Source organism: Notamacropus eugenii, chromosome 6 (genome assembly GCF_028372415.1).
Source record: "Notamacropus eugenii isolate mMacEug1 chromosome 6, mMacEug1.pri_v2, whole genome shotgun sequence".
NCBI lineage: Eukaryota > Metazoa > Chordata > Mammalia > Diprotodontia > Macropodidae > Notamacropus > Notamacropus eugenii.
Genome location: NC_092877.1, coordinates 264,805,874 through 264,830,025, shown reverse-complemented (window position 1 = coordinate 264,830,025; position 24,152 = coordinate 264,805,874). Strand labels below are relative to the sequence as shown.

The 24,152-nt window shown below is 38.4% G+C and overlaps 1 protein-coding gene across 2 annotated transcripts; it reads left to right on the top strand.

The window, feature by feature from the left end:
- The first annotated feature begins 431 nt into the window (after positions 1-431).
- KLF5 (KLF transcription factor 5) lies at positions 432-21,617 on the top strand. 2 transcript variants are annotated; one of them, XM_072622308.1, is made up of 4 exons: positions 432-699; positions 7,377-8,250; positions 9,509-9,568; positions 19,770-21,617. In XM_072622308.1, the coding sequence occupies exons 2-4, from the start codon at positions 7,389-7,391 to the stop codon at positions 19,946-19,948; spliced, it is 1,101 nt and encodes a 366-aa protein (XP_072478409.1). In that variant the 5' UTR covers positions 432-699; positions 7,377-7,388; the 3' UTR covers positions 19,949-21,617. The 2 variants fall into 2 exon arrangements, with proteins under 2 accessions (XP_072478409.1, XP_072478408.1); XM_072622307.1 differs by lacking the exon at positions 432-699 and adding an exon at positions 4,934-5,548.
- The last annotated feature ends 2,535 nt before the right edge of the window (positions 21,618-24,152 follow it).

Genomic DNA, 24,152 nt, shown 5'->3' with positions numbered 1-24,152 from the left:
ATCTCTCCTAACCCTGAACTTCTAATGGAACACAGTTGGTACCACTCACATCTTTCTAGTATTCTTTTGTATTATGGTTATTTGTATACATGTTACATCTGCGCTTTAGAATGTGAGCTCCATGATGGCAGGAACCATGTCTTATTCTTTATTTTTTCCTTTGGCACTTAAACTGTTTCTCTGAACATAGTAGTTATTTAAACAACATTTGTTCAAATTGGAGTTGAAAACATGAAAGAGTCATATTTGATAGTGTCATCTTTACACACTTTATTTGTAGTACAGTGATCAAAAGAATATTTCTGTTAGTGGCCAGTAGGCAATTCATTCAATAAGTCTTTATTGAGTGCCTGCTACATGCATAGCATTGCTGCTGCTTTGGTCACAGTGCTTGGCCATTGGCTCAAAATTCTGCCCATTGTGATGTGGGTGATGTGGTAACTCTAAATGTTCTGAAAGTGAGCGCCTCATACTCTGCTGTTGGGTATAGCTGTAGCAGTTGAGGTTTTTTTTTAGATTAGTCTTTTTTTACCCAGCCTGTTCAGAGTCAGAATTGAAATACAGTTTAAGGAACACTATACTTGGCCTATAAAATGGCGTAAGCCTTCCATTATGTGTGTGTTTTGCCAGCCCATCGTGTGATAGAAGGGTGGAAAAATTGATTGCTGTGTTCAAGAGAAGGGTCAACTTGAAGAAAAGGTAAAAATGACTGTTTTACACTGTGAGAATCCTAAACATTGACTTGAAAAGTTAGAGTTTGGTCTCCAAAATGCAGCGACATTGCTATGAGGTGGTACCTTCTGAAAAATGGAGAGAGAAATACAAACTCAAGTATAAAATTAATTTTACTTTTTTTTTTAACCAGACAGGGAAGGGGAACAATTAGGATATCAAGGATCTTATTATTATTTTTAAGGAAATGAGGTTATGACAGCCTCATAAATGATGTTGTGAGTTCTTGGAAAAGGTAAGGAGAAGATGGAGGAGATGAAACAAACGATCTTTAAGCATCTCAGGTCTATAAAATCTCCCTGCATTGCACTTATATCAATCTTTTCTTTTGAGGTCACTAAACAGACTTTTACTGTCCTTTAAGTTCAGGCCATTTTTAACTGGAATGTAGATGTATTAGGTTTTGCACTTTTAATGACTGATTCCCTTTGTGAATAGAAAAAAGAAATACAACAAATTTTCACAAGCTGATAGCACCTGTTTCAAAGAGCAGTGAGGATCAGGTGAGATAAGGTTTGTAAAGTCCTTTGCAAACCTTCAAGTAATATGGAGATAAAAATTATTATTACTAATATTTCTATATGGAGAGTCAGCATGAAATACTAGAGAGAAGGCTGGCTTAGGATCCAGGAAAATTTGGGTTTCAGTCCTGCTTCTGACATACTGGCTGTTTAACCCTCTCCAAATGTCTTAACCTCTCAGTGCTCTAGACACCTCTCAAAGACTATAAATTGCACAGAAGGAACTTGCCTGCTTTGGCAAAAGGAGTTTCCTTTACTTAATGAAATCAGAGATCCAGTCCTCCTCTCTATGTATATGTAAAATACCACCTTAGAGGGCACTGCATTTGTCTTATGAATGTATTATCGCCCCCGTTCCTAACACACCATGGGCAATCAATAAATATTAAACAATAACTTTCGGTCAGATAATCTTCATCTCTTTTCCCTACTGTTTTTACTCCTCTTTTTTCACCCTGCCCCCTTCAAGCTCCAGTGATTGCTGGCTAGTTTAAAATGGGCATCTCCAAATCTCTAGGTAACTTGATTATAATTTTGCAAAACTCAGGGACAATTTAGTCATTTCCCCCCCAAAAGTCAGTGGAAAATTGTACTAACAGGCATAGAAGTTCACCAAGAAAAGCCTAAGCCTCTTAATTTTCCAGCAACCCTTGATATTTTTACCAGGCATCTGAATATAGATTTTCTTTTTCCTTGTCCTGATATGAAGGTCTCATTGGAGCAGGGCAGCCTTCACATTTCTCTCATCTCATCATTCAGGAGCTATTTATCCACGTTTTTTCCACTCCCTTCCCCCCCTCCATAAATGCCTGTACAGCCCCCACACATTCAGGAACATTTATTCCCGTAAAGATAGTCACACTTAGAGTTTATTCTAAGACTAAATCTGTGCTGCCCAGTGACTAAGGGCTTCAGCATGCTCATTACTTCTACTATTTACCTCCTATCTCAGTGCCTTACCTCCTTTTTTTCTTCAATCTTTCTTATGGCAGTTCAGCAACACACTATTACCAGGCCACTCACCGACTTCTGAAACCTGACATTTGTTTTTTGTTTTCTCCTATCTACCCTAATGGTACAGAACTACTAAGCAGGAAGGAATGCAAAGAACTAGAAAAGTTCAAAGCAATTGAGGATCTGTCCATTCACACTGCCTGGCTCCATGCCAATGGAGAACCTGGAGCAGTTGAAAATATTTATCAAGTTTTAACCCTTTTTAGCTAACTTCAGGGAAAAAAATTCACTGGCATAATGTTTGACTCAACAGCAACAAAAAAGCTTGTGAGAAATACTCTTTATGTGTTCAGATCTGCATGGCGAATGTTTCAGCAAAGGATTACTTTCCAATTTCCGTACTATTGTACAGCTAAGCTAGTTATTTTCTGTGAGACTGCCAGATCTGGGCATTTCAGAGAAACCATTACTTAAAGTAGTAGCACTATTTAATGAAACCTTATGCCAGAAACTTAATTTGAATAAATGGCTCTGCATTTAAGCTAGAAAATAATTTATTCAGCTTTTATACTATAAATGTGTTGGAAGCACTACATCCATAGCTGTGATCATATTTACGTTCATTAAGAAAGGTGGAAATTTGAGAAATTATTGTAAGACTATCAAAAGCTTTTTTTTGCAAAAACAAAGCTTTATCATTAATTTTCTTTTGATTAAAAATGGGTACATATACATGAAGCAAAAGAAGTTTGGTGAACGGTATTTTATAGTGATGTAAATCATGCCAAATATAATGATAATTTGGATTGAAATAGTAGATCACTGTAGCTCAAGCTGAAAGAAGTAAATAATGAACTTAATTATTTAAATTAAACTGCAGTATAAGTTGCATTAAAGGTAAGAAAGTGAGAAATCAGCAAAGTACAGTTTTTAAAAAGTTCTGAATAGGCTTAGTAATGAAATACCAAAGCTCTGCCAGTCAAAGGACTTGGAAAATGTCATCAAGTATCAAATGACAAAAAATCTCTCCAGTTTATGTAGAGAATCATTTTAAATGCCAAAATCAATTCTACAATTAATTTACAAATTATCTGAAGAAAGAAACAAGTTGTATGCTACTGCAAAACTGGTTACCTCAATAAATGAAAGTGTGGGGCTCTCCACTTATTTTGATACTAATCTCATAAATTACAGTTTCTAAACATGAATATAATCATCAATCCTTTCATACATGTAATTATTACAAGCATGGTAATGAAATGAGTAGTAAGAGAAAAAAATTATTTAGGGGCATATTCCATTTTTTTCTTATAGACCTCTTATTTGTTTGTGTTGGAAACATTATCCACCCCTACCCCTGTTTTATTATGAAATGAGGACTATATAACTGTATAACCGTAAAACATAAATGATAACTACTATTTTTGTACAAGTATCTCTACAATGGGTAACTAAGAGATTGTGTGAGGTTTTTAAAATGTTACTGATACAAGTAGTGGACGAAAAAATTAAGGATCAAATGGGAAAGAGATTTTCTTTGGTTAGTTACTGGTAAAATTTCTCTTTCCATAGCAAAAACATGGTTGTTACCCTCCTTGAGATTTAAGTCCCTTCAGTTCAGTGCTACTATGTATCCATAACTTGTGCTACTATGTATCCATAACTTGTGAACACATCTTGTTTATCCTTTCTAGTGAAATATACCAGGCTATTATCTAAATGTCCAAACAAGCACCTGGTAAGCACCCAATAATTACTTTTTAAACATTTTGCACTCTACTTATTACTACTGAACTTTTTCCTTTGTGGTAACTAAAAACATATTTTTATATGCTGATTTGGAAAAAGGTTTTTTTTAAAATGTACCATACAGAAATGTATAATCTCAAGATGTGTTTATTAAAACAGAAGGTTAATGAATGCCAAATTTATGCATTAGTCCCATTCTTCCATAGAAATAGGCAGTAAACTTTCTTGGGCCATTTAAAGTTCTAAAGGGAAAAAAGGGCGGGGGGAGCAGGTTTTGCTGCAAGGGCTTTAAAATAAAAACCAAGCACCTTGCTAAGATTCTCTTAATGTAGACTATTCCTCCTTGGTCTGGCTTAAACGGACACATCCCCTGCTGAAGGCACAGGAGGAATGGAGCAGCTCCTTCATCAATCCCCTCTATTCCCCCCCCCCGCCCCGGACGGGTTTCCCATCAGAAGCACGGATGGCACCCCCCGCTAATTTCAGTACACTTCCCACCTCGGAGCCCCCCGCCCCGCCTAGCAGCCTTTCTGGAGGTCGGCTCCGGAGTTTCAGGTCCTTGCACAACACCTAGGACGTGCCAAACTCTTTTCCCCTCTACTCCCGGGAGAGAACAGTCCGCAGAAATCTGCCCCCGGCGTCTCCACCCAAAGGCTCTTTCCTCCTCCAGCCGGCCCCCCCCTTCTTTCCCTCCCTCCTTTCCCGGGGCTCCACAATCTGTCAGAGAAGTTGTGTACAAACTACGCCGCCGGCCTGCGCGATGCTCCGCTCGTGGCCTGAGAGGGGTGCGGTCCCAGAGCGGGGGGGCGGGGCTTTTTTTTAATTTAACAGCACTCTTCCCTCTCATAGGCTAGCCGCCCACGCAGGGCCGGCCCAGGAGCCTTCGGATAAGCCGCTGGCCCCGCCAGTCCAGAGCCGAAGCCCCGCCTCCCTGGAGTAGGGTGAAATAGAGGCGGGCATCATGTGTCAGTAGACAGCCGGGGCAGGTACGGGCGTTTGCACGGCCGAGTTGTGGAGCTGGGATCCCGGGGTGTGCGGTAGCGGGGTGGGGCGGCGGAGAAAGGGGCAGCCCGGAAGACGGGACGTCGGAGCTCACGCGTGCCGCGAGGGCCAGACTTTGGGCTGGTGTGTCGGGGGGTGTCTTTTTTCCAACCGCCGCCGCCCGGCGCAGTCGGTCCGGTCCGGTGGGAGCGCCCGGATCCCGGCCGCCTCCCTCGGCCCTCGGCGCGCCCCGCACTCGCTAGCCCTCGGCGCGGGGTCGGCGCGGAGGCACCGCGGAGGCACCGCAGCCTCTGGCCAGCCAGCGGAGCCCGGAGAGCTCGCGAGCCCGCACAGCCATGGCTACGAGGGTGCTGACCATGAGCGCCCGGCTGGGGCCGGTTCCGCAGCAGCCGCCGCCTCCCCAGGACGAGCCCGTGTTCGCCCAGCTCAAGCCCGTGCTGGGGGCCGGGAGCGCGGCCCGGGAAGCGGCGCTCTTCCCCGGGGAGGAGATGAAGCACCCGCACCACCATGCCCACCACTCCCAGCAGCCGCCGCCGCAGCCCCAGCCCCAGCCCGGCGGCGCCAGGCTCCCGGCCGAGGAGCTGGTCCAGGTAGGAAGGAGCGCGCTCCGCTCCCGGGCGTGTCCCGCCCTCACTCCCCCCGGCGGGCCGGGGACCGCGGCGCTGGGCGGGGAGGGGGAGGGGGCTACGCCCTGCGCCCGCAGGGGTTGGGGGGCGTCCGGCCCCGAGGCGCGGGGCGAATCCGGGCGACAGGGAGCGGAAAGGGCCCCCCTTAGAACGCTGGATCCCCCCCAAAGAGCCCCGAAGACCCTACCTGCTCGGGAGCCACCTGGGCTGCGGGGAAGGCTGTCCTCCCTCGGGGCTTCCTTGCCTTGCCCTGGACTCGTGGGGCTGCTCCTGGTGTAGACGGCTGCGCGTGTGTAAATTGGAGCCGTGTTCGTGGGGGGGTGCGCGCCGGTTTCCTCTTGGATCGGGGCTGAAAGCTTGGCAGGCGGCCTGGCACTTGCCTGGTGGCAGAATTAGAGCAGCCGCCTGTTTCTTTCGCCCACGCAGAGAGTCAGATAGCCCAGAAAAAACTTCCCGGGACTTTTTAGCCCGTCCCGAAAAAAAAAGTTGGAAACCTACCCACGTGCAAACAGCTGGCAGAGCTAAAATCAGAAAGCAGGAGCCACGCGAGCCCGGGGGCACGGAGGGGCTGCGGGGGTCTGGTTTAATGGTCCTTTGGTGCATTGGGCGCTGGGCACCCCGCCTCGCGCCCCTCGGAGGGTGGGGGGATGTCCTTTGTCCGGGATGCGGCTCCCATGACATGTGAATTTTTATTTTTAAATGGGAGACTGGTCCGGGAAATGCAGTGTACGTGTTCACACTAAGTGGTTGGAGTTCAGAAATGAAACTCCTTTTCGTGTCAGGCAAGCCTAGAAAGTGACTTACTTACCTGATCCGTGATGGCACTGCTGGGTGGTGAGTCTGACCTCCTCTGTCCAGTCAGGTGTGGAGTGGGGTGTGTGTGTCAGTAAGTGTGAGTTTTAGGGCTGGACTTTTTACAGAGTGAGGGGGAATGTAGCATTTGTCCACTGAAGACTACATGATAAATGTTTTCCTGATGACTGTGCTGGTAATGTGTCAGGCTCTAGCCACCCACAGGCTCCTTAGCACCACTATACCAAGGGAATGGTTTTCCCCTAGGTAATTAAAGATCTGTTTAAGATAGGGATATGAATAGGAACATTTCATTATCGTATTAACCAGTTACAGGTTCTGTTGATAAAAATAAATGTTTAATCAAAATATTTTGTTCAAAGGTTACTCTTTGGGGGGAAACTTGTTTTTAACTCTTTACGAAACTGTTAAAAGACAGGTCCCCCAGAATATCCAAGGGATAGATTTTGTTTTTTAGTATTAATTTTTAAGAATTAAAAAGGAAACTAGCCTTTAAAGACAGTTTCTTGAGGTTAACATAGCTTCTCTTTTTTTAAAAAGTGATTATATTATGAAGACTGTAAGAAATAATACAACATTATCACAATAAAGTGCTTTAATTGTCATAAACTAAAAGAGCAAATCATGTGCTTTTTTATGGGTAATGCTTTATTGCATCAGAAAGGAATGATATTTTTACTCTTGCTTCCTTTTTTCTTTGTCTCCCTTTATTTCAGTTTTTTTCCTCTGAGATCAATTTTTTTTCAATTGGGTGGTAGTGTAATTTTCAGTCTCTGAACTAATTATGAAAGACAGAATGGCCGGAGTAAATGTCTTTCTATATTTATAGCTCACCGAGAGATTTGTACTAATGTGCTTTACTGGAATAGTCAGGGGTCTGTTTTGGGTTGTGTACCCCCAGCTTCTAATTTAATCACATAAATGATTAAAAATAGGTGGGTTTATGTGTGTGTGTGTGTGTGTTTGAATTTCTTTGCAGACGAGATGTGAAATGGAGAAGTATCTGACACCTCAGCTTCCGCCAGTTACTATCATCCCAGAGCACAAGAAGTACAGGAGAGACAGTGCCTCAGTTGTAGACCAGTTCTTCACGGACAGTGAAGGGTTACCTTACAGTATCAACATGAACGTCTTCCTCCCTGATATCACCCACCTGAGAACTGGCTTGTACAAAACTCAGAGACCATGCGTAACCCACATCAAGACAGAACCTGTGACCATTTTCAGCCATCAGAGTGAAACTACTGCCCCTGCCCCAGCCCCCACCCAGGCTCTTCCCGAATTCACCAGTATATTCAGCTCACACCAGACTGCAGCTCCAGATGTGAACAACATCTTCATCAAGCAAGAACTTCCCACACCAGATCTTCACCTTTCTGTCACTCCCCAGCAGGGCCAATTGTACCAACTTTTGAGTTCACCGGATTTAGATATGCCCAGTTCTACAAACCAAACAGCAGTAATGGACACCCTCAATGTCTCCATGCCAGCAGCCATGGCCGGCCTCAATACCCTCACCTCAGCTGTCCCACAGACTGCAATGAAGCAGTTCCAGGGCATGGCCCCCTGCACATACACGATGCCAAATCAGTTTCTTCCACAGCAGGCCACTTACTTCCCTCCTTCGCCACCCAGTTCAGAGCCTGGAAGTCCAGACAGACAAGCAGAGATGTTGCAGAATTTAACCCCCCCTCCTTCTTATGCTGCTACAATTGCTTCTAAGCTGGCGATTCACAATCCAAGTTTACCAGCCACCCTGCCAATTAGTTCACAGAACATCCAGACAGTCAGATACAACAGAAGGAGTAACCCGGATCTAGAGAAGAGACGAATCCACTACTGTGATTATCCTGGTAAGTCATCTCACCTAGTACAGCACAGTCATCATAGTTAGCATTTTTGTTGTTTTTAAATGTCAATTTTAAGATTAAAGCTTCTTAGAAAAATACTACTTGTCAGTAACAAGATCAGGCCTCCCTAGTTTTATTCTTTCATCAAATTTGGGATCCAAAGACATGTACTGCTAATAATAGGTACTGGCATGAAAACTCAAGTTTGAAACAAGAAAAGATGTTTATAAACTTCACCTCTTTTAAAGAATAAAAAAAACTACCCTTAGTTATAGGAGGCAGTATATGGAAAAGTGAAATACTTCTGTTAGAACTTTTGACAATTTAGTGGTACTTTCTCAAATTTTAGACAGCTTCTCAAATTTCAGTTGTTTTGAATCTCAAATCTTTGAACAATTAACCTTCCATGTATATGTGTATGGACATTATCCATTCATATACGCACGAAGTCAAGCAGGGAAATTTTCTTTCTGTCATCACCTATGAGGTACACATTGTTTGCACTACATACCATGACTGAATATGGTATTCTCTTAAATTCTAAGTTGAAAGTTCACAGCGTATTTTAAAATAATAAAGTATTTGGAGCTAGGCTTAAATTTCACCTAGTTATTTGATTCTCCTTTGAACATACTTTAAATCAGACCTCAGAGGAGGGGAGATTTGGGTGGGTAGAAAGGATGTGAGACCTCCTTATCCTTATTTTTTTCTTGACCTTTGAAGAAGTCTATACTTACTAGTTTGAAAATGGGGTTCTAGTAGTGTTATTTTATAGCTACATATGTGATCCCAAATATGAAAGGACTACCACAATGTAGGTTTGGATAAGTTGCTGACATAAGATGGTTTCTGCCTTTAATACAGGGTGTAATTTTTTACTGTGGTACATGATATGGCATGACAAATGCTGAATGAAGAAACAAATGTAGACATATGGAAAATTACTGTAATCTTGTGTAATAATAACTAAGTTAACTCTAGAGGATATTTAAGATTTTTTAAAAATTTAAGGATGTAAGTCACTGAAGTATCTGTTGGAACGTAAACACAGAAATTTTCCAGTTGTAACTGGGCTCCTAGGTCTATTTTTCTTATGTATAAAAATAAGCTCTTAATACTTTTTGACTAATGGAATACTTTGGTAAAAACTTGATTTTGAATGTGAAGCTCCGCATGAGGGGTTTCATCTTGATTTTAAACATTGAATCATCAAAAGGATCTACAAAATGACAAGCTCTTTTCCTCTTCTCTCTTATTTTAGGCTGCACAAAAGTTTATACAAAGTCTTCCCATTTAAAAGCTCACCTGAGGACTCATACTGGTATGTAATTTTCTAGTTAATTCTGGGAGTTGTGTAAATATCGTAAGTGGTATTCATCCTTTTAAAAGCCAAAACCTGTTTGATCCCTTCTTTCTCCTGTCAACTTTATTTTTTTTTTTAATGGCCTACCTTTTCAGCATGGGCTTGGCTCAAACCTCCAGTTAAGTTAAAAACCTCCAGGACAGTATGATTCCTGAATGGGGAAAGAGTCTTAGTAGAAGAGGTGGTTTTGTCATTTGGCTCTCAATTTCTCAAAAAAATGTAAACAGTGATTTTTACTAATGGATTTAAAAACCTCAATGGCACATGTTATTTCAGGTTTAAAGCTCTATTTAAAATTTAAAAAACTTTTTTTTTCCCCCTTTGGGAAATGATTTTTCTGGTGATCTGTCACCATAATTACTAAACATTTTTTTTTCTTTTAGCAGTTTAAATATAATTGCTATGCTAATATTTTTAGATTTAACCTTGTTCAGTTCAGCTAATAATATCTCTTTATGTGCATTTTCCCTAGGCAGGTGGGGTTAAAATATTAAAATAAGTGGTCAGGAACTGGCTAGAGTTTACAAGTCAAGAATTTTTATTTTTATTTTCCTTTAGATATGTGGGGGAGATGATATAATATTTTATTTAAAGAGAATCTGAGACTTACCCAGGTCAGAAAACCAGAACTTCTATATTTAGAACCTTTAAAAATAAAAGTATTCATGTATACTACATATATATAATATATACACGTACACACACATAACGTACATGCACACACCCATTTCCAAAGACAATAGTTTAATTCTTAATTGCTCTGTTAGCAATACTACAATCTTAAGCCAAGTGTTAAAGCATATTTAATAGTAAAGTACTAATGACAGTATATGTTATAGCCAATGTATTTATAGTCAAATAATTAAGTATATCTATTGTGGATTTAAAAGCACCCTCCCATTTAGAAAAAACGGGGATTAGATAGTCTGAATAATATGGTATTACCTGAAGTTCAAGAAAGTTTAATATAAGCAATGACCTAGCAAAATGTATTATTCTCTCATTGCTATGGAAACCAGTATTCAACAGTTACTTTGAGTGGTTTGTTGGATTATTGTAAAGACTTGAATCTCCCCCAGGCTAGGTGTTACTATGGAAATTCGAGTTTTGATAAATGAAGTAGTTGTCTTTAACTGCTGCATTAAAGAAGTAAAAGCATTTGAAGAAAGGTCAGCATTTGAACATACTTAACAGGAGTAGATTTTCAGACATTTTGTGCCTGGAGGAGGAACCGTGACTTGATGTTCTAGAGATGGCAACACTCCACATCAGAACACTAAACACACTTCTGTTTCTAATAGGTGAAGTACTTTTTTTATTCAGGACTCCTTGGCCTTTTGATTGAATTTTGAGAATGAAAGGACATCTTCACTCTCACTTAAAATAGCAGGTTGTTTTGGCTGGTCCTAGACACAGATCTGACATGTTGATATGTAAATAACTTTTAAAGCCTTAGAAGCACAGTTTAACTTTAACCACCTACTATGTGCAAAATCTCATGGCAAGTTAAAATAGTTATTCTATGAAGGTATTCTGCTTTTCTAATCAAGAAAAATTACCCAAATTAAGTTTAGGTATATGATAATGTTGAACGAATAATAGACATGATTAGAAAAATAAGGAACCTACATACTTGCATTTTCCATGTAGGCTTTATGTTTTATTTGAAAAAATAATTGTTAAGTTTGTCGTTTTACTGGATTTTGAGCTTTTTTTTTTTGCCTTTGAAAGGCTTTGGTGTGAAATAGGGAAAAGAGTCTTCTAGATTTGTGAACAAAAAGGAAGGTTGTAGTTCAATCGGTTATTACTGTGTAATTATCTTATACTGCTGAGTTGGAGCCAGTTGTATCTAAATAGCCTTTGAACCGTGTCTGACTTTTAGCACTCTTAAACTTTTTATCGGGATTTTGGGGGTTCAGAAACTTGAACTGTTAGCATATTGATAGAAAACAACTCTTAACTGACTTTTTCTTTGTGGACTGTAATTTTAAAAACAAAACAATTTTTGAAATATAAAAAGATCATTCCTGATTTGGTTTACACAGCCATCAATTTTTTTCATTTATTCACAAAGAAGTTTTTCCTTGAACATCTAACAAGTGAGTGAGGCCATGTAATCCAGCTTAATAAAGTTTGGTTTGATAGTCTTTCCAATGCCTTGGGGGAGGGCTTTAGCAGACTTGTTCATCTGGCTAAACCCGTTCTTCAGTGGTCATAAGAGCACTGAAGTTGTTTTCTCCTTATTCTGAGTTCTTAGACAATGCCTTTTAAATTTGCCTGTGCTATCTCTTTGCATGCTCCCCACCCCCATCAGTCGTGTCAAATACGGGTGCCCTAAGCAAGTCAAGGCACACTTTGTTTTTTCTACTAAGGTTTGGATAACAAATTGGTAATTTTCAAAGTTATTTTCACTCTTATTTAGTAAATTTTGTTTCATTTCCCCCTGGTGCAAATTCATCATGTTAGGACACTTTAACTTGAAAATGTTTTTAAAAACAATAACTTAACATTTCTCCAATTTTCTTTGATTGTACTTTGTTTTTAAATGTATAAAACACTAAGTTTTGGAGAACTTGTGGCCTGAAGGCAACTTGGCCTTGGTAGGTCCTCAAGTGTGGCCCTTTGGCTGAATTTTCAGACTTCACAGAAGAAATCCTCTTAACTAAAGGATTTGTTCTGTGAATCTTGGACTTGGCCAAAAGGCTGCACCCGAGGACCTCAAGTTCCCCACCCCTGTTGAAAATGGGGGGAGGGTTTCTGGTCTTACACCTGACTTCTCAAAGGAGGTCTGTGACACAAAACAAACAGAAAATAAAAAACACATTAACAATGAGAAACCCTGATCGATGTCAGTAGTTAAGGCATTCTCCTAATACTTTTTTTTTATTGCTTCTTTTAACAACTTTCAGTTAATCTGAAGTCCCTACTAAATGCTTTTTTAATGTCACATACATACCCTTTGGTTTTTCCCATTTATCTTCCTCTGTATCTTTCTTAAGTCCACCCAAAGTGCTATCATAAATTACCATAAACTAGAGAGGAGAACCCTAATTAGGCTTAGGTGCTTTTTAGGTACATGAACTCATCTACCTAAAGATTTTGTTTTCTAGGAAGATTTTAAAATTGGATTTAAAGTTAGGAAAGTATTCAGGGCAGAAAAGGCGTGTGTGTGTGTGTGTGTGTGTGTGTGTGTGTGTGTGTGTGTATTAGCTTAAAAGAAAATTAAAGGTATCATCGGTACTCTGGGCAATAAGCTGAATGAGTTCTTTTCCATTGGGTGTGTTGTTACATATGTTTTAAATAAATTTTTGCAGAAAAATTTTTCTAAAGCTCTTTTAAATGACAAAATTTTTGGTCAACTGTATTTTATCTTTACCATATTTCCTAGTCACATGGAGACACTGCATTGATCAAATGTAACTAACTTTAAGAAATTATTCCAATGCCATTTTGTATGTAGAGATGTGAAATTTGTGTTTGTATCCTCTCCCTCATCTGAAGATCATTTTTTTTTCATTAACTTCAGTTGCCTAGAACATGGTCCAGAACTAAGAAACTAGCAAAACAAAGCCTTGAACGCAATTAAGGGGTGACACCGAGTTCATGTACTGAAGACCTTAACCTGTTTTCTCAAAGCCTATTTACTCTTACTTCAGATTAAAAAGATTTAAGAACTCAAAAAGCATAAGTCAAGGGTGGGAATTACAGAAGCAAACAACCCTCAATACTGCCATAGGACATCCCCTCCTCCCATTATGTAACTGTGTATGATGGATTTATTCAGTTGAAGTTTATTAAATAACTGGATCGCATTTATTGACCAGTTTGAAGATTTTGCTTTGTCTATATGTGTTGTACCCATTTCATAAATAAGGAGATTGAGATATAGCTGGTTAAGTACATTGTTAACTTCTGTGTTATGTGTATGTGTGTATATATTTCATAAGTGTACATATGTGTACACTTATACGTGTACATGTGTATAAATGAATGCATTACTTTTAAAGAAAGGTTTCATTCTCAGATCATTTAAAAAGATCTTATTTCAAAGTGAATTTAGTAACTGGGAAATTAACTGAGGGTCATCAAGAAAGGGTTTCTAAGCTTGTTCCTTAATATTTTGATAATTGCATTTATTTCAAATGCTGATACATTTCTCTTTAATGATTATTCTCTATTTAGAATTTTGTATTGGCATCCTATTTGCTGTATGAATGACATGGAAATGCTCAGGAAATCTGCTTGCTTCCATTTTCTGTTTTAAGTGCCTAGTATGTGCCAGGAACTGCTCTAGGCATGTGGATTTCAGTTTTGTTGATGATGGTATTTTTATCACGAATACTTGATGCCCTTTTTTTTCTTGGTAGTTGCACATGCAACAACCACAGTTTTATCGTGTACTTTTGAAACCTGGGGTAAAAGGTCTAGGAAACTTAGATATCTGTAGGATGAATTTTATTTTGTTGCAGAAATTGAAATCTATAAGACATGAAACAGGGAATAGGTTACTCTTAAAGTTTACCAAAGAAGCTTAACTTCAGTGCCTTAGGGTGCTTTCAAAGAAGAAATTGTGGAAGAAAGTACTGATTTGCAGTTGGATTAAAAAAAAAAATATTTACCTCAGTAGAAGTTGCCTACACCATTGAAATCATATTCAGGACCCCCCACCAAGTCTTTACCTGAGGTAAAAAAATTCTTAGAGATGACCTTGAAATGCAGTCCTTGTAGAAAGGAATAGATAAGATCTAAAGATAGCATGTTGATTAAATTTCAAATCATTTTTATCATTTAAAAAACTTTTTCAAAAAGCTTTTGGAATGGAAAAGCATTGAGTAATTTTGTAACATTTCGCATTTAACAATCTAAGGATAGCCTTAGAGTCTGGAAGACATGGATATGTCTAGCATATGTCTAGCATGTTAATAATTCTAATAATATGTCTTATTAATGAGGCAGCAGTATTCTAACATCTTCCTTTACTAGAAACTTGTTGTCAGAAACAGAAAAACTACAAGGGGACATAGTGATTTAACTGTTTTTTGGAAAGATAGACCCTTGGTCTGTTTCAAGGGATCCTCCTGCTTTTCTAGCTATCCTCTTGATAGGATTAGGTCCCCAGAACTTAGTTAAACCTTAGGCTCCCATATTCTTGGGTGCCCTGGATTTATGAGACTGAGAAATTCAAATTTAGGCTTGAACCTTAGAATACTTCCAATGATCCAGAGGGGTTTTATTGATTCTGTTACTGAACCCAGTGTATCTTCACACTGCTCCACACAGGCTGTGTACAGTAAGGCAGATCTTTAGATCAAGGAGAGGGCATAGTGCAATACCTTACCAGCCAGAGGACCTGTGTTATCCTGCAAGTCACAACCTCTCTGTGCCTAAGTCATGTAGATAAGACAGCTGGAGTAAGTGATCTCTCCAAGGTCTGTATACCCCCCAACCCTCCCATACACACACAGACACACAGCTTTTTCTTATGTTAAGTAACATTTGTTTAGAAATGTGGTTGACTTTATAACTTTTGGTCATGAAAACCAAACCAGTTTTTTTCTTTTGAGATTGTATTTAAGTAAAAATTCAGCCTTAAAATTTTTTGAATTATGGTTGTGGCTGAACATGGTCCTGACAAAAACTGAAAGAAAATTCTTGGCAGTGTGGTTGAAGGCTTTGAAACCTGTGTTCTTAGAAATAAGGTTTTTAACAATTCAGTCAAGCTTTAAATTTCAATGAGAGCTTAGTGAAAATAAAAATAAATCTCTCCTCTCTGCTTCCATCTCTGGTTAATAAAACCCTTAGGTGTAGGTATTTGATGATGCTGTAAGATGAGGGTCTTTGGAGTAATTGGCCTCTGAGGGCTTTCCAATTCTAAATCTAAGATCTTGTTTTATCTCAGTCCATATTTGAGTAATAACATCCATGATAACATTCAGTAAGTGTATAGCAAAAATAATCAAAAGAACTATATTTTTCTTTAGAATAACAGAGAGGTGTGTGGGTTGGCAAGTCAGTCTTTGAATTACCTGTTCCCTACCAAAATTAGGATTTGGGGATTCTCCAAGTTAGGCTCTGACATCACATACATACATACATACTACTTATGTATTCCTCATATCTCAGCACAAACACAGAACCTATTAGACATGGTAGGCATGGTTTGCTTTTTTTTTTTTTTAAATGTTACATGTATACTATCATTGGCATGGGTATCTGCCCATTAATTGGCTCTGTATTCCTTCTGTGTTTTAATAAAGGGCATTCATGAGTGTTTGTGGCCACTGTTGTTTTGATGAGACTTCCTTAATGTAAGCTTAGTGATGGGCTTTCAGATGAGATGGTAGGCATCCAGTTTGATAGAACCTGTTAGAGTTTGAGCTCTACTTGCTTGCATAGTCTTCAAGGACCCGGGTTCAGTTTTTGCCTTTGTAGGCACTAGATTGATTTATAATTTAGAGAGAGATCTATACGAATTGGCTGTCATGACTGCTTTTAAAATGATGCCAAAATATTTCTTCTAGAAATACTGCCACTTCTCAGAATTTTGACAGCATTCTCATGAAAGTATTAGCTACAAAGCTGACTAATCAGACCATTTATTCTGTAGGTTCTTCTCAATCTACAATTTCCAGTTGCTTTATTTGCTCTTAACTTCTTAACGAGGTTTTCTGTGCACCTGGCAGTAAATACATTGAGAGCTGAACAGCCAGTTTTTAAATGCAGTTTATCAGGTCTCCTAAAAGATTTACAAATGGCAGAATGAAGAGGTAGTATGACAGTGGTTTTTCTCTCGCCTTATACTACTTTTTAGAAAACTATAAGATAGCTTTGTTTACACGGAACACTTCTCAGAATTGCCCAGTTGGATCTTCCTTTTAAGTTAAGAGTCCTTCCAATCTTACAATGAGCTTTCTTGCTGCCAGAGTTCCCACTTGCGGTTCCAGAGTGTTTAGATATTTAAAACCCCAATACTACCTCCATTAAACCACTCCTCTTAAGCAAAATTTCACAAGTGGCTTTATAACTGAGATGCATAGTTTGGAACAATACTTATGTGTTTTTAAAATCATTCAAGGTATCTGTTCTGTTTTGCTAATGGAATATTTAAATGAAACTAAGGGAAAGTTACAGGCACCTATTCTTAATGTCTACTTATTTGCTTTCTTGAAGCATTTTCCCCCCCTACTTTTATTACTGTATTCAAAACTTAACTCTATGAAGGCTATTTTCAGTGCATAGTTGTTAATATTTTTCTGCAAAGATTAGGATTGCTAATTTTTCATACTTCTTGAAAAATAGAATTATGTAAGGCATAAATTTAGGAAAGTAGGAGTTTGTTTTCCAGGTTGTGAAAACTTGTAATTTTTCTTAGCTGTTGGAAAGCTTTATGTTAACTGCAAAAACTTTAAAAAGTACATTTTATGTTGAAAGAGCCTAACCAAATATTTTAAATTTGGTGGCATTGGAAGGGGGTTTGTGCAAAAATCCAATTAAACTTATGAAACCTCAATCCTGTTGAAATATAACTTAAAAGGAAGGCAGTTCAGTTTCCCAGAAGTACTGTGTATAGTATTTCTGGCTTTGGAAGAAAGGGGGCTAGAGTGTGCTATTTGGCCAGAAGTTGGTACCAGCTTCCTCCATGGTGTTTTACTTGAGCCGTGTTGACACTTTAACAAATCCCATGGAAGCTTCCCTGAAGTGGAGGAGGAGCTGGGTTGTGCTTTTACAGTAAAATATCTGCTTGATACAATGATCAGACTCTAATAACGAAAGTCTAGGAAACCAAGGATATTCTTGTTTGAATTAATCTATAGACATACAAATGTTGGAAAGGAACCAAGATTTCAGAAACTTAATGGCTCCTGTATTTCACACAATCAGTAAAGTAAATGTCCAGACTATCGGCAAAGCCTTATTAATGTAATGCTTCATAGCCAACAAAAATATGGGACGAAAGGGTCTACTGTCCCTTGTTGTGAAGGCAAATCCCGACAACCCAGTCTTTCTTGCTCATTAAATTCAGCAAAAGGCTGGAATGATTTCTTTTAAAAAAGGTAATTTTAGGCAATTTTTTTTCTCACCACAGAAACCAGGGATAAATTCCTCTTTCCAATAAATAACAGAAAAGTACATATCTAGTGTGCTTGGCTCCAGAATTTGTATATTTTCATGAGGAATAAAAAATGCTTTTCTTTCCTGTAAAAAAAGAGCACCTTATTTTGATTTATTTCTAAGTGTTTTTTTTTTCAGCCGCAGCACTAAGCTCTGTCTCCAAGTCAGAAATGAAGTGCATCCTCTTTAAATATGTACAAAATAAAACAACAAACATATGTACCGAATGAAAGTGTCAGAAGTGATGAAGGCATCCTTATCTCCTATTTCTTCAGGGCACACAGCTGGTGGTGCGGTGGATCTGAGGGCTAGATGGACCTGGTTCAGGAAGACGAGTTCAGATTGTTAGTTGTGTGATGGACAAATATCACAACTCATTTTCCTTAGCTTCCTTAGCTGTAAAATGGCAGTCACAGCACACGTGGTAGCCAGTTATTCCCAGCTCCATGTGTTCTTTCTTTGCTTTAAGAAGTAAATAATTGAAACTTTGGAAATGTACTTGTGTTGAGTAGTTTAGCTTGAGTTGAAAGTACATTTAAGTTGGAAATCATTTCAAAGTGAATATGGGAGGTGGGGAGAGTCTTAACGAAGAAGAACCTTCATTATGCAGTTTTAGAATTGTACATTCTTTCACTCCCTTTCCAAAATTAGAGTACATGTAAAATTTTAAAAATATATATTAATGGGGGGAGGAGAGGAGTTCAGGGTTTGAGATGCAATCATTTTTTTTAAAAAGACACTAATAATCCCTCTCCTTGGCTATCATGGAGATACCTTGGTGAACAAGGTGCTGCAACGTGGTGGAGGGCATTAGGTGAAGAAGCTTAAGTGTTCTAGAAAATAAGCGAAATATCTTTCTTCCCCCTCATTCCCTCCAGCCAGTGTAATTTATTTGCCTGCCACTATAGAACATTTTACCTAAATATTCTGTTTTACCTAACTAAGCCAGGCATAGTATCTCAGTTGGTGTGAAGTCTTGAAAATTTTGCGTCCATGTAATATCCTTTTGCTAAACTTCACTTTTAATAATGAATAAAATACAGGTATTTAAAACATGTAGGTTTTCTTTATTTTCCAGCCCTGCCCCTCCAGCCCCAGTATTTTAAACTCTTAATTGTTGGACAGTGGATTGTTTGCAGGGATCTTATAGACTACTTTTTGACATCACCTTTTCTATGCTAAGTATTTTTTTCACTCTCAGTCTAAATTTACATTCATTTACAAACTTACAGAAAATGTGTAGCAAATTAAAAACAAAAACCCTACTCAACAGTCAGCAAACTGATCTTTGACAAGATTAAATTAAATTCAATTTCATTGGGAACAGAGCATCAAAATGAAAATGTGTGAACACATTTGGGAGTAGGAGGACTCATCTGATGGTTGTTTAGGTCTGTACTTAAAGTAATAGCTCTTCAAAATATTTTAAAAGTAGGAAAGGGGCCTTTAGAGAGTTAGATTGGACTAGTTGACTTCTGATGTCCTTTATGCCTCTAAATCTGTGGTCTTTTGACAAGGCCCACTTTCAGGTATATAGGTATAAAAAGACTACTGTGTAAGTAGATAATAAATTAAATGATCAAGAGCTCACCTTTTCCTTCTCTCCCTTTTCACTCTTCATCTTCTGAAGCTTTTAAGAACTAGACTTTTTGCAATGTTTGTAAAATTGTTGTATAGATCCATTGAGTCTTTGGCAAGACATTTTAACAAATGGAATGAATGTAATATGTTCTGATTATCTGAGAGTAGGTGATGTATATCAGTATTGGTCTTGACACTGGCTAGCTTTGTAGTCATGGTTAAAGTCAGTTAACCTCTTTCTCACCTGCAGGATGGGAAGGAAGTATGAGTCCCAGTTTAATATTACAATATACATCCCTCTCTTTTGAATCTTTGCCTTTTCCTCAATTTTAATAGTTGGAGGTAAAAAATAGCAGAAGTGGTGAGTCATAAATGATTGCTGTGGCTCCCATTTTCCTTGTTCTGTCTTAGGTAATACCTCTTTTTTTTCTGTGCTATCTAACCTACTGTTCCTTAATTGTTGCAGGTGAAAAGCCATACAAGTGTACATGGGAAGGATGTGACTGGAGATTTGCTCGCTCTGATGAATTAACACGTCACTACAGGAAACACACAGGAGCCAAACCTTTTCAGTGTGCTGTGTGTAACCGGAGCTTCTCTCGCTCTGATCACCTAGCTCTGCACATGAAAAGACACCAGAATTGAGATGAACTGTTAATTGAGGCTTGTCAGAGTCTATGCAATTCATTATTGATGTTATGCAGTTAGATTTGGCAAATTTTTAACTATGAACTTACCATAAAGAAATTGAAAACTGGAAGTGTATATTTTGTATATTTAAGAGATAACAGGGAATATGTTATATTAATACCAAAGTGTTCATTCATTTTAAGAACCTGATATTGCTTGCTGTAATATATATGGCTTTATTTGGCAGGTTTCATCTCAAAACAAGTAGTCACATCTCAAGACCTTGATTACATAGGTTTGGGTTTTTTGTTTTATTTTAAAGGGAAGAAGGGAGGGGAGGGATTATGTTGGAAGGGGATGGCAAACATTCGCCTTGTTTTTATTAAGTACCATCATTTATTGTGACCCTCTTTAGTATACAAATGAGTTGGCAAGCATGGAATGGAATTATGAATTGCAATGTGTCAAGATTTTACTTGGCATTGAATTATTTTTAAATGTTCTGGAATTCTTTGAAGAAGCCTTGTATGTGGAAATTCACAAGCAGCCATTGAACAAATGGGTGGGTTTTATTTTTTTTTAAAGGATATGTTGCATATATTTGCTATACAAATTTTTGTAAATGTGCAGATCAGCTCTAGGATTATCACAAGTTAGCATTCTTATAGAAAAATCAAGTACTGATTTGAAGATAACAATAGTACATTCACGTGGAATTTGTTTTAAGTTGCCTTTCCAAACACTTGTCAATATTACTTTGTTGTACAAAAGCAAAATCTTGGGGAAAAAACCCACTCTGATAATCATTCAGACAATGATTAAAAGCAAAATTTATGCACTGATGGAAATAAGGTTGCTTAAAAAGGGGCAAAACATTTTACATGAATTGTGAATGCCAGTGGCTTCGTGAGGATAAGTTACAATATAAAATGTTAAACCTCTTACGATAAGCTAAATGCAGTATCACTACAGAAGGATCTATGATGCAGTTTCTGTGTCCTGAGATGTTAGCTTGTGCAGTACTGCTGGTTCGACGCCAACTTCATTGTATGTGGATGTTGCATGTACTTTATAGTGATGTACAGTAAGATAAAAGACACAGTAATTTTCCTTAAATTACAGTGCAGTCTCGTTACTCCATTGTTAATACTGACGCAGTGTCTGCCTTCAATGCTGAATGACATGTTGAAAATTTAAGGATGCAACTTGCTCCATTTATGCAATATAGAATAGTGACGTAATGCTGTTAACCAAAGGGCAGAATAAAAAAAGCAAAATGCCAAAAAAGGGTCTCGAAGTGAAAAAGGAAAATTTAATTTTGTTTGAAAATATGTTTGTCTTTATTTATTTTGTGGAAGTATAGTAATTTTTTTTTAGAAGACAATTTTACATACACTTGATAAATTATAGTTTTGTTTGTTAGAAAACGAGCTCCTCAGTGTAAATAGTTGCCATGGTGTAAATACTTTTGTAAGAGGCTTAATATGTTTATACACGGAAACGTACACACAAAGCATCAATCGGTTGCTGTTCTGCTTCTTTTCCCCCCTTATTTTTGTATTGTGGTATTTCCTATGCAAAGAATGGAGCAAACAGCTGTATAGTTGTAGAATTTTTTTTGAGAGAATGAAATGTTTATATATTATGACAATTTTTTTTTGAAAAATAAAAAGTGCCTAAAATATTGCTGGTGTTCCTTCATGTTGAACCTCCTTTTGGCTTTTGAGAGGTAGCTTGATACATTAGAATTGTCCGAAGGATCGGTCACCCCAGGCTCTCCAGGCCTCAGTTTTGATGTCTCATATTAAAGAAGGAAGTTGGAAAAGGTGAATTGCAGTGCCTTTTAACGTAAAGTCATCCAAGTTATAAATTTTATAGTACATTATATCAAATGAGTACTATCAGAATGACAAGGAACAAATGCCATTCCTAAAGTTAATTATTTAAAAGGTACTGCCCTTACTGGGCAATTAGTAAATGAAATAGCTCACAAGAATGTTGAAAGATAGCATTTTATAGTAGCCAAAACGTTCATTTTAAGATAACCAAGACTGGATCTAACATGTAATTAGCCTTTAGAATGGAAGCGTAAGGGGAAAGCATAATTATTACCTAATTGTTTTTTTCCTTCCTGTGACTATTCTAGGCCAACTTTAAATATGGTTTGGCTTGTGTGTGGAGCGTGGAAGAAGGTGTATGACAATCGTGGTTCACAAGATTCAGAAAGAGTTCAAGCACTGTTTCTGGCACGAGTTGTGGGAGTCATTTAACCTTTCAGTGGAGCACACCCCCCCCTCCCCAACTTTCTTTTGATAAGTTGCATTTTTATCTTTACCAGAGAGATAAGGAGATTGTAAGAGGGAGGACTTAGATGCCCTTGATGAATTCAAGTCACCTGACCCAGTTGAATTGTACCCTAGGGACCTGAAAGTACTAGTAGATAAGATTGCTGAGTGACTGTCAGTGATATTTGAAAGATCATAGAAAATGGGAAAGTTAACAGAAGATTGTAAAGAGGGGAAAAAATGTCCCAGTTTGTGAAAGGGGGGAAAAGAGAACATGAAGTCTTAACTAGGACCGGGAGAAATTTTGTGGGGGAAGAATTCTGAGGGAGATGGTGGCTGCAAAGAGCTGGTATGGCTTGATTAAGAGCAGGTCCCTTTTTGACTTGCTACTAAATTGGTAGATTCCCCTACTTTGTAGGCTTTAACAAATTATTAGCTAGTAATCTTGGAGGAGATGGAGAAATAGATGAAGTAGTGCAATTAGGTGGATTTGGAAACTCGCTGGATCCAAAATAGTAATTAATTGACGTTAAAGGCAGTAGATCTGGATCTCCAATGACATACTTTGGGATCTGTTGGCCCTGAACGTTTTAGCATTCTTAATTACTCTTAAAGACAAAAGATGGAATACTTGAAATGTGCAAAGGACGGAAGTCTAGAAGAAGTAGATAAAGGCATTGGGATAACAGGGAACCAAAAGCATCAGGCTAAGCACTGAACTGGATCTAATAAAATTAAATATAGCCAATGTAACATCTTGAACTTGGGTAAAGAAATTTCACAGGTGTAAATAAGATGGGGGAGACTGCTAGATAGTAGTTCTTCAAAGTTTTGGTGTTTTCATGGACTATAGGCTATATGTAATGTAACAGTCAAAAAAGTTCCACTGTACTCTGCTCTTCCCTAATCATTTCTCAGCTGAGTATTTCAATTCTTGGTCCCAGGGCTTGGACATTTAGTAAGGGGGAAAGCCTCCAGAGGAGGGTAACCAGACTAGTGAAGACTTTTGACTTGAGTCTGCATCTTAGGGGAAGATTCAAGGGGACGGGAAGGTTATCTTCAAGCTTTTGAAGAAATGTTATATGAAAGAGGGATAAGTGTTCTGTTTGGCCCCAGAGAACAGAACCAGAATTAATGTTTGGAAGATGAAAAGAAGGCAGATACAGTCTTGATGTCAAGAAAACAAAAACTAAGAGCTATCCAAAAGTGTAATGGGAAGTGATGGACAACCCCTCCTTGGAAGTCTTCAAGCACAAGCTGGTGTTTTAGAGGAGAGTCCTTTCATGTATGGGTTCCAATGGCTTAGTTAGAATGGTTGCAGAGATCTCTTCCAATTTAGATTCTGTGATATTCTGACACCATAAAATCACATTTGGATCATTTGGTGTGAACCAAAGACAAAAGTAGTCAGAAAATTGTGTTGGAGAGTTGTGAATGCCAGACCAAAGAGTGTGACCTCTTGATTTTGTACATGGTAGATGTTTAATACATGTTGAGTTAAATTGTTAGTTTTTTTTTTTTATTTGCATGTATTAGGGAACCATAATGCTTTAGAGCCGTAGGAGTAAGCTGGTCATTTGTATAACGTTTTGAGGTTTACAAAATTTTTTTTTTTTAAATTTTATTATTATTTTCTAATGTTTTACAATCACTGCCATAAAATTAAGATTTTATCCCCCCCACACCTTCTCCCGACTACCACCCTCCCTCCCCACGACCACATACATTTCTGTATGGGTTCTACATATACTTTCCTATTGAGTACATTTTCACTATAGTCATGCTATGTAGTCGAATTGTTTTGTTTTTTTTTTAATGGCAACCCCCTAAGGTTTGTTTCATAGATGGGGAAATTAGTGACTTGCCCAAATTCACATACTGTTGGGCAAGTTTTGAATCTAAATCTCCAGGTCCCCAAGTGTAATGTTTTTTTC

Coding starts and splice junctions, on each gene's coding strand:
- KLF5 (XM_072622307.1), top strand. CDS start 5,294: ATGGCTACGAGGGTGCTGACCATGAGCGCCCGGCTGGGGCCGGTTCCG. Junction 5,549..7,376: donor CGGCCGAGGAGCTGGTCCAG/GTAGGAAGGAGC, acceptor ATTTCTTTGCAG/ACGAGATGTGAAATGGAGAA. Junction 8,251..9,508: donor CCACTACTGTGATTATCCTG/GTAAGTCATCTC, acceptor CTCTTATTTTAG/GCTGCACAAAAGTTTATACA.